We start from the raw sequence: 13,813 nt of genomic DNA on the forward strand, positions 1-13,813 counted from the left end.
TTACCCTTTAGAATTGTTCCCTGTAGCTCCTTCATGCTGATAACTGTTTTGCAACTGACCTTGACACCCACAGCACATAAGTTATAGCTGCTTTGAGAATCTTATGTGTAACCTGGGAAAATACTTTCGGATGCATCGCTGCGGTATTCAATAACTACTCCCAAGAGAGAAGGTCTTTGTCAGAGGAAGTGCCTTTATGATTTAAGACCATAACAGAGTATAGAAAGAGTGGGCGTATAAATAACCTTAGTTTGGTAAGAAGGTAAAATATGTTTGCTCCCTCCTGATGCCGTTGGAGAAGTGATGAAAGAAGACATACACAAGCCTATCACAGAAATACATTTAGCTTTACCTTCTGAAGCTTCTTCAGTCTTTACAGGACTGTGGGCCTGTGTAGTGACTAAAGGTAGCTCAGAACGGGATAGCAGTGAATGTGCAGGTTGTACCAGATGGACACGTGACCCTACAAGTTCTGTATAGTTATGGCGTTTATTAACAGGCTGTAACAGTAACTTTGTCATGTTCTTATGTTCTCATCCATAGCTTGAAAACCAAATAACAGAAGAGAAGGTGGGTGTTAACATAAAAAAGCCCTAGATGTCACTGATGTGACTCAATATACATATGCATGTATAAGTAAATTTCATATCTTTACTCTGTAGTTTAGAAGTAGTGTAGTGAGGTGTGTCTTGTGTATGCATTACGTTTCTTTACTAGACTATTTCTGAAATGCTGTGTTTCTCTAATTCTCTGTTCTGGCTGGACATCAGCAAGGAAAGTAACGTTAATGGCAAGGAAATTATACCGTGATTATTCCTGCTTCCCTGCCTTTAAAGTGTCTTCATCAGTCACACTGACGTTTCACCGGGATATTAGCTTGTCTTTAAAGAGCTGCCTGGCTGATATCACAGGTTTTGTGCTTCTCATTAGCCTCATACACATCCAATGGTGGTAGTCCATGTAATTCATAAAACTGTATGACTGTTATGCTGCCACAGAACTATAAACATTGAATGGTCCCTTTAAAAAGTGTGGCACAAAAATGTGTCTTTACAGTTCCCATTTGCATTGCATACGTAATATCTAAACATTAATTCTACAACCAGTCCTAATCTTAACGAACTAATTAAGGTAATTACTCCCAAATCGAAGGAAAGAAAGAGACACACAGAAATACACACAGGTTTGTATTCATAACTTTGTGGGGACTGGCCATTCATTCCTATGGGCAAAACACTAATCCCAACTATGACAACCTTAACCCAAACCCAGCCCTAACCTTAACCATAAGTAACCAAACAAAATACAAGACTTTTGACATTTTTAGTTTTTTGACAGCATTCACAGATTTTTTATTAAATTGTGTTTCCCTTTGTGGGATCCAGAAAAATGTCAGCTAGGTTGTAGTGCTTGTGGAGACCTATTGGTTTTCTTTCACTTTTTTATCTATCAAAATTGAGGAGCACCTGAACCTGATTTTGGCAGATCTGTGTGTTTCTGTCTGCCCGTATAAACAGAGACAGGTGTGTGTTTGGGCTTGTGACAAGAATCGATGAAAGATAATGGATTTGCATCAATTTTCAGAGACTCAACCATCTTTGGGGGAGTCAGATAACCAAGTTTATTAGTATTGATTTTTTTTTTCTGCACCTGCCCCTTCATTCTTGATCACATGTGTATGTGCGTGTGATCTGTCTCGTTTGGATCCAGTAACCTGGACCCCAGTTTGGTGCCAGACCTTTTTCCTCTTGCTTAATTAGAGCTACAATGTTTAGCTTTTATGCAAAATCAGTGGGAGCCCATTGAGAGGATGCCCATAAAACTGTAACGTCTCAGCTGAAATACGGTTGGTTTGTGTACTACTACCCAGTCTAAGTCATTTAATAGATTGGTTTTCTCTCACTGCATTGACCTGTTTATGTTCATTCTCTAATGTGTGCCTGCCAGGCTCCGCCCCCGTGGAAGCGTGTGTTTTATGGCTTATTTCACATTAAGGAGAGAACTCCACACACATCCAGAATGGGATTAAAAACTGCCATAATTATCGATACAGTATTACTGTGTGATAAATGCGGTTCAGACCATGCATTCATGTAGGCAGTAGTTGCTGGAGTGGTTACTATGTCTGCCCTTTTTTTTCTGTGATGTTATTGTGGCACTGGAGCTGTTCAAAGAATCTAAACTATTTCCTGTATTTATCTGCTGTATGTCTGGTATATACCCCAAGCTACCTTGTTAGGCTTTTTCATTGTCATTTTATTTTCTGTATTATTAATCCAAAGATGGTATCTCAGTATCATGGTGTGTTTGTGCGGAGTCCAACATTCCATATTGATTTAGTTTTCTGTGTATCGTTATTACTACAGCACAGTTATAGCCATGCTATAGAAATGCTATTTAATCATGAAGGGGATGAGTAGTTACTATAGTATAGTATATAACATCCTTTTAAAATCGTTTTCTTACTCCTTGTCACTCATACTCTCAGTTTCTAACATCAGCAAACCAAATCACCTTTGCTGGTTACATTGTAAACCTATTACCGAATGGTTCACATTTAACTTTTTAAGCTAATTTTTTTTAGCGGTCCCTAAAGTTGGAAGTCAGTGTAACATTCCGCCTTCACCATAGACACTTTCTCATTAGTGTGATAACTCAAGATGTATTTTTCAAACTTTGCCGACACATTGTCTGTGGGGCGCCCTGTCAAACGTTGAGACAGACTGCATTGAAATTGAACCAGTGTTGCACAGTGATAGTAAAGATAATGGCAGTTTCAGCCACTTGATCCCTTTACCATGATGACAGATCTTTTTCAATCTTTGCAGAAACATTTTATGGGTGACCAACTAGAAGTGATTATATTTTGAGACAGATTACTCCAACATCAAAGCAGTGCTTGATGGGAAGGGTGAAAGCAGATGACATTTGATTTTGTGAATGTGATGTCAATGTGAGAGGTCTTATTACTGTTTGACAAAAACATCATATGGATGAAGATCTCAACCCGGTGTAATTTTGAGACAATTGCCCAGTAGATGAAGCAGTAGTGCTGTGTGGCAGCAAAGGAAGGAAAGGGCAGCTTGCTCTTGTGAACACAGTACCTCTGAAAGTAATTTATGGATCTTTTTCAAACTTTGCAGATCCATTGTATGGGCGTCCAACTGATAGTGTACAAATTTTGTGACATCACCCCAAAACTGTAGCAGCACTGCATAGTGATTACTCATAAACAGGCAGTTTCAGACACTTCATATTTTTGTCACAGTAACTCAAAATGTATTTCGCAGATGTTCTTCACCCCATGCCGCCATATTGTATGGGGAAAGTACCAACAGCGCTTAGTGACAGCAGAGAGAAGGGTGACTCAGATATGCTGCTTGACCTTCTGGATAGGATAATTCAATCCTGATAAATGTTTCATATTGTTACACTGTTAGCTCTATATGACCTATGGCTCCTGTCCACGAGCAGAGTGCATGATGACCATAGAGGTGATGACCTTGTGCACCTCTACATTCCTTTAGACCCGCGGCCAGACAGCCAGTCGCCATCTCGTCCATCCTACCCCTGCTAGCCCATCCTACCCCCGCTAGTCCATCCTACCCCCGCTAGCCCATCCTACCCCCGCTAGCCCATCCCACCCCCGCTAGCCCCTTACATATCCTTGTGTTAATCAATACCATGAAATTAAGTAAATCAAATTACCCTTATCTCATAAATTTCGTCCATTTGCTTAATTCATTATAACACATTTCATTAGCACTCATTAGGTCACATGATTTTTAACACAGATAAATGTAGCAAACACATAAGAACATAAGCCTGTTCCCATCAGATGTTCCTGACTGCACACACACACACACACACACACACGCACATACTTGTAGGGTATACATATCCTTATGGGGACCGCTCATTCATTTCAATGGGAGAAATGCTAACGCTAACTATGACAACCTTAACCCCCACCCTGCCCCAACTTTAACTATAAGTAACATAACAAAATACAAGAGTTTTTGCATTTTTAGTTTTTTCATAGCAGTCACCGATTTTTATAAAATAGAGTTTTCCCTTATGGGGACCAGGAAACCGGTCCCCATAAGGAAGAAAAAACGGATATTTATCACGTTATGGGGACATTATGTCCCCATAAGGATAGGTAAACCCGCTCACACACACACACACACACACACACATTCTTCTTGCCTAAGACATTGACAACAATCCCATCATGCATCTCTCCCCAGGCTTACTGGAACTTCTCTCCCACACTGGAGATGGGGGGACGCATCCCCCCCAATATCAGTACTTAGGGGACATGATGAGAGTGAAAATACTGACAGCAGAGGGAACTATAGATGATTCCTGCTACAATGATGTTCTGGCTCTCGTGTGTGTCTTTGTGCAGCAGTATATTGTCTTGTAAAGCTGTATAGTCCTACTCAGTAAAAAAATGCTAGTTCATAATGTCTCATCTGGTACACAAATAAGTAAATAATAGCTAAATTACCACAAAGCTTAGTTTCTTCCCATTAAAAGGTACAGGAGAGTTAGTTTGCAGTGGGAGACATTATGTATTATAATAAAGATATGGGACCTGACCATTACACCTACAGGAACTTTAATGACACTCCATTCTAAATCCATAGGCATCAATATGGAGTTGGTCCCCCATTATGGTGAGTTTGCCGCCATTACTTTCCACAAGATTTTGGAATGTGTCTGTGGGAATTTTTGCCCAAAGCTCTGCAGTTACCGAGTCAACCGAACGTTGGCGGCTTTTACACACTCAGCACTTGGCGACTCCGCTTTATTACTTCACGTGGTTTGACACTTCGTGGTTGAGTTTCTGTCGTTCCTAAATGCTCCCACTTTGCAATAATACCACTTACAGCTTGACAGTGGAATATCTGGCAGGGAAGAGCTTTTGCAAAGGTGGCATCCTAGGAGAGTGTCACACTTGAATTCACTGAACTGTTCAGAAGGACCCAGTCTTGCAGAAGTGTTTGTAAACCTGACTGCATGGCAACGTTCTTGATGTTATAAACCTGTGGCAATGGGTCTGAATGAAACACCTGAATTCAATGATGGAGAGGTATGTTGTATTAGTTATCATCATTCAGAGTATTAGGAATTAGAAGTGGTTGAAACTTTGTTTGGTCAAGTGGCAGGTCTAGCAGAATAAGACCAAGTTGAAATGGGAGACGTGCATTTTTACAAAGATATGAGTGAATACATTTGCTATTGTAAATCCCTTAGTATTTGCAAACTGCATGCCTGCTTCTGGCTTTGCAGCTGTGTTTCCTGTAGGCACAAAATAGTTAACCTCCTAATTGGTGGGGAAAGTTTGTGCAAATGTAAGTGGAATATGCAATCAATGAATAGAAGTAATTTCAGAGTTATGTGTGACAACTAAGAGTCAGAGCATTTGTGTAAAACAAACACCGGTGGTTGTCATATTTTTAGTTGATCCACCCAGTAATTCTAGAAATTGTAGAGGTTGTGAGGTGTGGGAGGAGTAAGGATTAGACGGGGGAAGGGGGAACAAGCACGTGCACAAAAAATTACTGAGGGGGCCCATCCTTCCTGTAAGAAGTATCAGTTGGCAATTTCCCCCTGTTCGAGCCCCTTTCCCTCAAAGGTCTGCACACGTCACTGCCAGCAAAACATTGTTATCCCTCTGATCTTTCCTAGTTCTTATTCTGTTTGGCTAGTTTATAAAATATCTTTTCACTTCGGCATATAAAACTAGAAATCTAACAAGTTACCTGGAATTTTTGTAGATAATGTTGGCATGAAATATTCAGTTAACTCAATTTTTAATTTGCCCTCCCGGGCTCTTTCCTGTATGGGTACGACTGTATGAATGTGTGTTCTGTTTGCCCTATTCTGTGCATTCTAAAGGTCCTCTATTAGTGTTTGAGTGTGTTATTCAGAGAAAACCTTCAGTTTGCTTTCTGGTATTAATAAATCCCAATAGGTCAGATGCAATGGTCCTCATGGTCCTATATATATACACTGCTCCAAAAAATTAAAGGAACACTTTGAAAACACATCAGATCTCAATGGGAAAAAAATCATGCTGGATATCTATACTGATATGGACTAGGTAATGTGTTAGGAATGAAAGGATGCCACATTGTTTGATGGAAATGAAAATTATCAACCTACAAAGGGCTGAATTCAAAGACATCCCAAAAATCAAAGTGAAAAAATGATGCGGCAGGCTAGTCCATTTTGCCGAAATTTCATTGCAGCAACTCAAAATCGTACTCCGTAGTTTGTATGCCCCCCACGTGCTTGTATGCATGCCTGACAATGTCAGGGCTGCTCCTAATGAGATGATGGATGGTGTCCTGGGGGATCTCCTCCCAGATCTGGACCAGGGCATCACTGAGCTCCTGGACAGTCTGAGGTGCAACCTGGCGCCGTCGGATGGACTGAAACAGAAGGTCCCAGAGGTGTTCTGTTGGATTTAGGTCAGGCGAGCATGGGGGCCAGTCAATGTTATTAGTTCCTTCATCCTACAGGAACTGCCTGCATACTCTCGCCACATGAGGCTGGGCATTGTCGTGCACCAGGAGGAACCCAGGACCCACTGCACCAGCGTAGGGTCTGACAATGGGTCCAAGGATTTCATCCCGATACCTAATGGTGCTGCTGTCTAGCCTGTAGGGGTCTGTGTGTCCCTCCATGGATATGCCTCCCCTGACCATCACTGACCCCCCACCAAACCGGTCATGCTGAACAATGTTACAGGCAGCATAATGTTCTCCACGACTTCTCAGACCCTTTCACATCTGTCACATGTGCTCAGCGTGAACCTGCTCTCATCTGTGAAAAGCACAGGGTGCCAGTGGCGGATCTGCCAGTTCTGGTATTCTACAGCAAATGCCAATCGAGGTCCACAGTGCCGCGCAGTGAGCACAGGGCTCACTTGAGGACGTCGGGCCCTCTAGCCACCCTCATCAAGTCTGCTTCTGATTGTTTGGTCAGAGATATTCGCACCACTGGCCTGCTGGAGGTCATTTTGTAGGGCTCTGGCAGTGCTCCTCCTGTTCCTCCTTGTACAAAGGAGCAGATACTGGTCCTGCTGATGGGTTAAGGACCTTCTACAGCCCTGTCCAGCTCTCCTAGAGTAACTGCCTGTCTCCTGGAATCACCTCCATGCCCTTGAGACTGTGCTGGGAGACACAGCAAACCTTCTGGCAATTGGCATGTATTGATGCGCCATCCTGGAGGAGTCAGACTACCTGTGCAACCTCTGTAGGGTCCAGGTATCACCTCATGATACCAGTAGTGACACTGACTGTAGCCAAATGCAAAACTAGTGAAAAAACTGTTAGAAAAGATGAGGAGGGAAAATATCAGTGGCCTCCACCTGTTAAACCATTCCTGTTTTGGGGGTCGTCTCATTGTTGCCCCTCTAGTGCACCTGTTGTTAATTTCATTAACACAAAAGCAGCTGAAACTCATTAACAACCCCCTCTGCTACTTAACTGACCACGTCCATATCCCAGAAGTTTGACTTGATGCTATACTCTGATTAAAGAGTGTTCCTTTAATTTTTGAGCATTGTGTGTGTGTGTGTGTGTGTGTGTATGTATATATATATATATATATATATGGGTAATTTTTTATGTGGAAAAATACCAAAACATCAATACAGCATGTTTTTCTTGCAATATAATTTTAAATGAAATCTAAATAATTTCCCGGACATCTTGTATTTAGTAATAGGCACAAAGATTATGGGTATACATAAGAACGCTGGTGTTCCAGTATCCTTCCCCTCAGAGTAATTGTCTCATGCTTCCCACCTGCGTGTAGCGGTGAAAATTGTGCTATGAGGGGAAGGTATCATCAAAAACATGAGGGCTGGAGATCAAAGAGGACTGTTACACTAACTGGTGCTTAGAATCCATGCACACCTTTGCAGATGGAGTGCAAAGACCGCTTTCATCATTTTATTACTGAACATTGTGCTTGATCAAGTGACTGATAAAGGGGCAGATACTGATTCATATGGTAATTCCCTCATAAAAATTCACGTGGGCCTTTTATAGATTGTACACTACCTATAACATGATGTCTGTTGTTAAATAAAGCAGAGCAGTTTTGATCACCAAAATCCACCTGAAATCATATTAGACCTGCTGGCTCCACTACTAGGATATGCAGCGTCTGCTGTGTCTGTTTTCAGCCTCCAGGGGTGACCTGCTGCTGCTCTGTATCCAAGGGGAGTTTTAGTTCTGTTGGTTTATATCATAGAGGAGTTTTAGTTCTGTTTGTCTATATCGAAGGGGAATTTTAGTCCTGTTGGTCTGTATCCAAGGGGAGTTTTAGTCCTGTTGGTCTGTATCCAAGGGGAATTTTAGTCCTGTTGGTCTGTTTCCAAGGGGAGTTTTAGTCCTGTTGGTCTGTATCCAAGGGGAGTTTTAGTACTGTTGGTCTGTATCCAAGGGGAATTTTAGTCCTGTTGGTCTGTATCCAAGGGGAATTTTAGTCCTGTTGGTCTGTATCCAAGGGGAATTTTAGTCCTGTTGGTCTGTATCCAAGGGGAGTTTTAGTCCTGTTGGTCTGTATCCAAGGGGAGTTTTAGTCCTGTTGGTCTGTATCCAAGGGGAGTTTTAGTACTGTTGGTCTGTATCCAAGGGGAATTTTAGTCCTGTTGGTCTGTATCCAAGGGGAATTTTAGTCCTGTTGGTCTGTATCCAAGGGGAATTTTAGTCCTGTTGGTCTGTATCCAAGGGGAGTTTTAGTCCTGTTGGTCTGTATCCAAGGGGAGTTTTAGTCCTGTTGGTCTGTATCCAAGGTCATTGAATGCATTACACCAACAAGGAAATGTGATTTAGTGTAATATGGCTCTGTGCCAGTGAGCGCCTCTCTTACCAGCACATTTTCTATGTCTTCTGCCTGGCAACAGATGGACCCTGAGGCCAGTGACCTCCTGAATGAGCTGCAGGTGAAGTTAAATAATGTGCTGGATGAGCTGAGTGCGATGTTTGGAAACAGGTAAGAATTTCTGTTTGCAGTCTTACTGATGTATCTTCTTTAATGTGATTAAAAAACAGACACACGCTTAAACTGGTTGTATAATATCCAAATTATTCTAATTATATTTTTGCTCTCTAATTTAGAAGTAGTATAGTAATGAGTGTGAAACTGTGCACTCTTTGTGTGACTCTGCTCTGGAGGGTAAACCATGTGTTGTCCTTTGATCCCAGTTTCCAGAGCAGAATTGATGACTGCCTGAGGCAGATGGCTGACCTCTTGTATCAGATCAAAGGTCCTGTCAACTCCAACAGCCGCAACACCGTTGAGGCTGACTCTGATAATGTATTACGACCTCTCATGGACTTCCTAGATGGAAAGTGAGTTGTGATTTGGAATTAGATGTCCATCTTAGAGGTTTTGGTATTGTTTTGCTATCATAATTAATACATATATTTTCTACCAGTTTTTCACAATTGTTATCTGTAAATTTTTGTCATGTTAACCTTTTTTACCCACTTGTTTTATTCTCTAGCATTTATTAGAAGCAGGCTTTTAATGTTTCTTTATTTTGCCTATGTATCTGAGATGAGTGCTAACTTTTTCTGTGTGTCCAGCCTGATGCTCTTTGCAACAGTGTGTGAAAAAACTGTTCTGAAGCGTGTACTGAAGGATCTATGGAGGATTGTGATGAACAGCCTGGAGAAGACCATCGTCCTGCCCCAGGGCAGTGACACCACAGTAAGTCCTTCATTCCCCTTGCACCTATACTGGAGATGTCTGGTGGATTTTGTTAATTTTGTAGTAAGAGCTGTATAGCTTTTCTTATCAGTGGGCGCCCTCTAGTGGTTAAATATACATATAGAAAAATAATGTTCTGTGGATGTTAGGCCAGTTTGTGGGTGTGTCATATGTATGCTGTATTGAGCTCCAACACACTTTACTGGTGTAATTAGTCCAGTTGGGTTGCTGTTGTCAATAATATAACAATAATTTCCTTCATATTGCAGCATAGATATCATACTGTAAGAAATTACTGAACTCCCTGAAGACCGATCATGTACGAGTAGCTGAAATATTCAAATGCACGCCAAAAGTCAATCATTCAGATTAAAAGGTTCACAACTGAGGGGAAATTATTTAACTGACTGACCAGACGTATGAATGGATGCAGCCTGTTTTGTATTGTGACAGGTTGTGTGCGATACCGTCTTGTTTACCCCTCTCCTACAAGCCTGTCCTCTTGTGTCTCACTTGGGTTTACAGGGAGCCCAGATGCTTCTTTCTGCCGCCAAGGAGCTGGGCCAGCTCTCCAAGCTCAAGGTATCGTCACATATGCCATCGCTCCCCCTTCATACGGCTGGAGGTATCCTGCTACCAGTGGAGCTTAGTATTGTTTAAGATGACACAACACATCAATGCTTAAATGTCAACTAATCTTGAAAAGATGGCTGGTCTGCAAAACTCAGTGCTGCATTGACTTGCTATATTTGTAATGATGATACGATTCGCTGGGTTTAAATTGGCTTAATACAAAATGCTGCAAAAAAAATTCCAGGATTATGGCGTCTTTGTGGACATCGTAGAATGTGGGACTAACGGTCTGCCTCGTAGTCTGAGCAGGAAGATAGTCACCCCACCCTGTTGACGCCCTTTTCTGATTGGTGTTCAGGATCACATGGTATCAGGAGAGGCAAAAAGCCTCACACCTAAGCAGTGTGCAGTCATGGACACGGCCCTGGACACAATAAAGGTGAGACATTTAGAGGAAAGTCTAGGGGTGACAAGTCCTACGATACTGTATTATTATAAGGGCAGGCAGCTTTATTATTAGTATGGTTTGTTTTATTTCGAATCATTTAGCAAAGATAGCTTGGTATGGTCTGTAGTAACATGCAAAGGCACATAAACTGTATATCAAGGATGTATAAGTAAAGCATGTGAAGTACGAAGCAGGAGTAGCTAGATTCATTTTCTTATGACTGTTTAATGTAGGTGGTACCTGAAAATTGTGGTAATCCACTCCTTATCCATTCATCTGTTTTTGACGCTGCAGCAATATTTCCATGCTGGAGGAAATGGCCTGAAAAAGGCCTTCTTGGAGAAGAGCCCAGAACTGTCATCCCTGCGCTACGCTCTCTCGCTATACACCCAGACCACAGACGCTCTCATCCGGACATTTGTTACCACGCAGCACAATCAGGGTACCAAAATCACTCGTCTTTGTCTTGCTTATACATCAGAAAATGCTTCTGAATTTTATCCTACTTTGTCACGGGATTACTCCTCCTAGAGGAAACCTTTAACAAAGGTCTTTATTGCACTCAGAATCTCGTCCATGGATATCCAACACTGTACTGTGTCTGAGTGGTAGAAGCTCTGTAGATAATCTCCCTTGTCCCCCTGTTACTTTGTCCTCTGTTTCATCTTCGTCTTTCTCTGTCTTTTCCTGCTGCTTTTGCATCTTCCGCCAGTGCATAACGGGAAGGGTATAAGATTTACTGCAAATGAAAAAGTTCTGCCAAACAAGGGTAGGTGGGGAGCTTCATGTTAGTGAGAGCCCCTATTCTGCTGGATTCCACAGCCAGTCACGATCAGTGATAATCCTGTGATGTCACACGTTTCCTAGATCAGTGTACTGCAATTTGTATTTTACTGTGATACATATGGTTTTACGTGAAGTATGGTTATAAGCCGCTCATGCACTTGCAAATATTTTCATAAAAGGTTTCCTGTATGTGCATGAATGTCAAAGTAGTTGATCTTCAATACAGGACCCAAGGTGGAATGATGTTGGAAAACACTGTGCCCAAAATAGTGTAGACAGTGAATTCTTGTCCTGCATCTTTGTGTTTGCAAAGGCTCAGGTGTGGACAAGGCTGTGGGGGAGGTGTCCATACAGGTGGATCTCTTCACGCATCCTGGCACCGGGGAGCACAAGGTCACAGTGAAAGGTGAGCTCAGAACCAAGCAGAAGCCTGGGCTTCAGGGCCTGAGCTACATTTGGAAACTGAAAGTGTCTTTCACTCATCGGTGACAAGGAAGTGCTTTAATTAGCAAGGATTAAGTAAGAGGAAGGAGCTTTGGGGCAACAGCTCCACAAAAAGGGTGGATATAAATGAGAACAGACAGCAGCTGGTTCTGTGTGAGGGAAGAAAGAGAGTTATATAAATAGGAGGATTCCAGAGGGTGCGATAAAGGTCTTGTCTTGTGGTTTTCTGGTATTGGAGTCTGGGGAATAAACAGAAGCAGTATTCTGGGAAAATGGGTGCAGGTGACTTAACTTTTCCCAGAATATCGTAAAGATGCACAGAAATGTCAAGATGTCTTATTTCACGTATTAGTTGATTTTACAGAATATGACACCAGACTCTGACAGAAACTCTCCCAGAGTGAGGGATATTTGCACAGTTACAGAATACTGAAACTGTTCATTGTCTACAGTTGTTGCAGCAAATGACCTAAAGTGGCAGACGTCAGGAATGTTCCGGCCGTTTGTCGAGGTTACTATGATCGGGCCCCACCTCAGTGACAAAAAACGCAAGTTCACCACCAAGTCTAAGAACAACAGCTGGGCACCAAAGTTCAATGAGACTTTCCACTTGTGAGTACATGCATTCATTTTTTGTGGTATTCTTATAAGCTCTGTTAACCCAAAGCCTGCCTGTCTTCTATAGTTATACATCTGCACTATCCCCACATTCTATTTTTCATTTTACCTCCACAATCTTTCCTAAAGAGATTCTGCCAAGAAATATCTGTAGTGTCTCTGACCAGTCTGCAAAATCATTGTACAGCAAAATTTAGTAGCTGCTACTGTAACATAAATAAGTATCATAAGTATTCATTTTCTGTGAATGCATCTTTACAGCACGGTGGTGCAGTGGTTAGCACTGTTGCCTCACACCTCTGGGACCTGGGTTTGAGTCTCTGCCATGATTCCATGTGTGTGGAGTTTGCATGTTCTCCCCGAGTTATCGTGGGGTTTCCTCCAGGTACTCTGGTTCCCCCCTGCAGTCCAAAAACGTGCTGAGGTTAATTGGAGTTACCAAATTGCCTGTAGGTATACAAGTGTGAGTGAATGGTATGGATAGGCTCTGGACCCCCTGCAACCATGAATTGTGTGGAACCCTTCCCAGAAGAGTGGCAACTGTTATAGTTGCCGAGGGGGGACCAACTCAATATTGATGCCTCTGGATTTAGAATGGGATGTCATAAAAGTTCCTGTAGGTGTAAAGATCTCCCAATACTTTTGTCCATATAATGTATATGTATATGCAACCCGATCTCACGAATTTTCGTGCAGCCATCATGACATAAAATCTATTTAAACGTGCCGTGATCACGTTTTCGGAACAGCGCTTGGATTTTACTTCTGTTGCATGAATGAGTTAGTGTATGAAGGGAAATCCCGGACATTATTCAAATGCAATTGCAAATTTTGCATTCGCAATTCCTTTTGAAAAATGTCCAGGATGTTCCTTGTAAGACATGGGAAATGCAATTGCAAATGGACTTTGCTTTTTCATTTGAAATGTGGCAGTCAGTGTTCGTTCGCGAAAGCGAAAAAGCAAACGGTAATGCAAAATTTGCAATTGCATTTGAATAATGTCCGGGATTTCCCTCCATACACTAACTCATTCATGCAACAGAAGTAAAATCCAAGCGCTGTTTTGCAAGGTCGCGTCACACGTTATCGAAAGCGTTATCAGATCACAAAAAACAAAATGTGATTTTGGGGATGCATGACTGTCCCGTCCCTTAGTCACCAGTTAGCGCTCATAGTGGCGGTGTTAGGCACTGCCCATTAAAACAC

The 13,813-nt window shown here is 42.0% G+C and overlaps 1 protein-coding gene across 1 annotated transcript in view; it reads left to right on the plus strand.

The window, feature by feature from the left end:
- Nucleotides 1–13,813, plus strand: part of LOC111857778 (protein unc-13 homolog B) — a 124,937-nt gene that overhangs the window by 106,288 nt on the left and 4,836 nt on the right. Inside the window, exons 31-38 of the mRNA XM_023838928.2 lie at nucleotides 8,930–9,018; nucleotides 9,231–9,377; nucleotides 9,615–9,738; nucleotides 10,264–10,320; nucleotides 10,670–10,750; nucleotides 11,054–11,201; nucleotides 11,859–11,951; nucleotides 12,442–12,601. Coding sequence (XP_023694696.2) covers nucleotides 8,930–9,018; nucleotides 9,231–9,377; nucleotides 9,615–9,738; nucleotides 10,264–10,320; nucleotides 10,670–10,750; nucleotides 11,054–11,201; nucleotides 11,859–11,951; nucleotides 12,442–12,601 — 899 coding nt within the window. The remainder of the gene's footprint in view (nucleotides 1–8,929; nucleotides 9,019–9,230; nucleotides 9,378–9,614; nucleotides 9,739–10,263; nucleotides 10,321–10,669; nucleotides 10,751–11,053; nucleotides 11,202–11,858; nucleotides 11,952–12,441; nucleotides 12,602–13,813) is intronic.

Source organism: Paramormyrops kingsleyae, chromosome 7 (assembly GCF_048594095.1).
Source record: "Paramormyrops kingsleyae isolate MSU_618 chromosome 7, PKINGS_0.4, whole genome shotgun sequence".
Classification (NCBI taxonomy): Eukaryota; Metazoa; Chordata; class Actinopteri; order Osteoglossiformes; family Mormyridae; genus Paramormyrops; species Paramormyrops kingsleyae.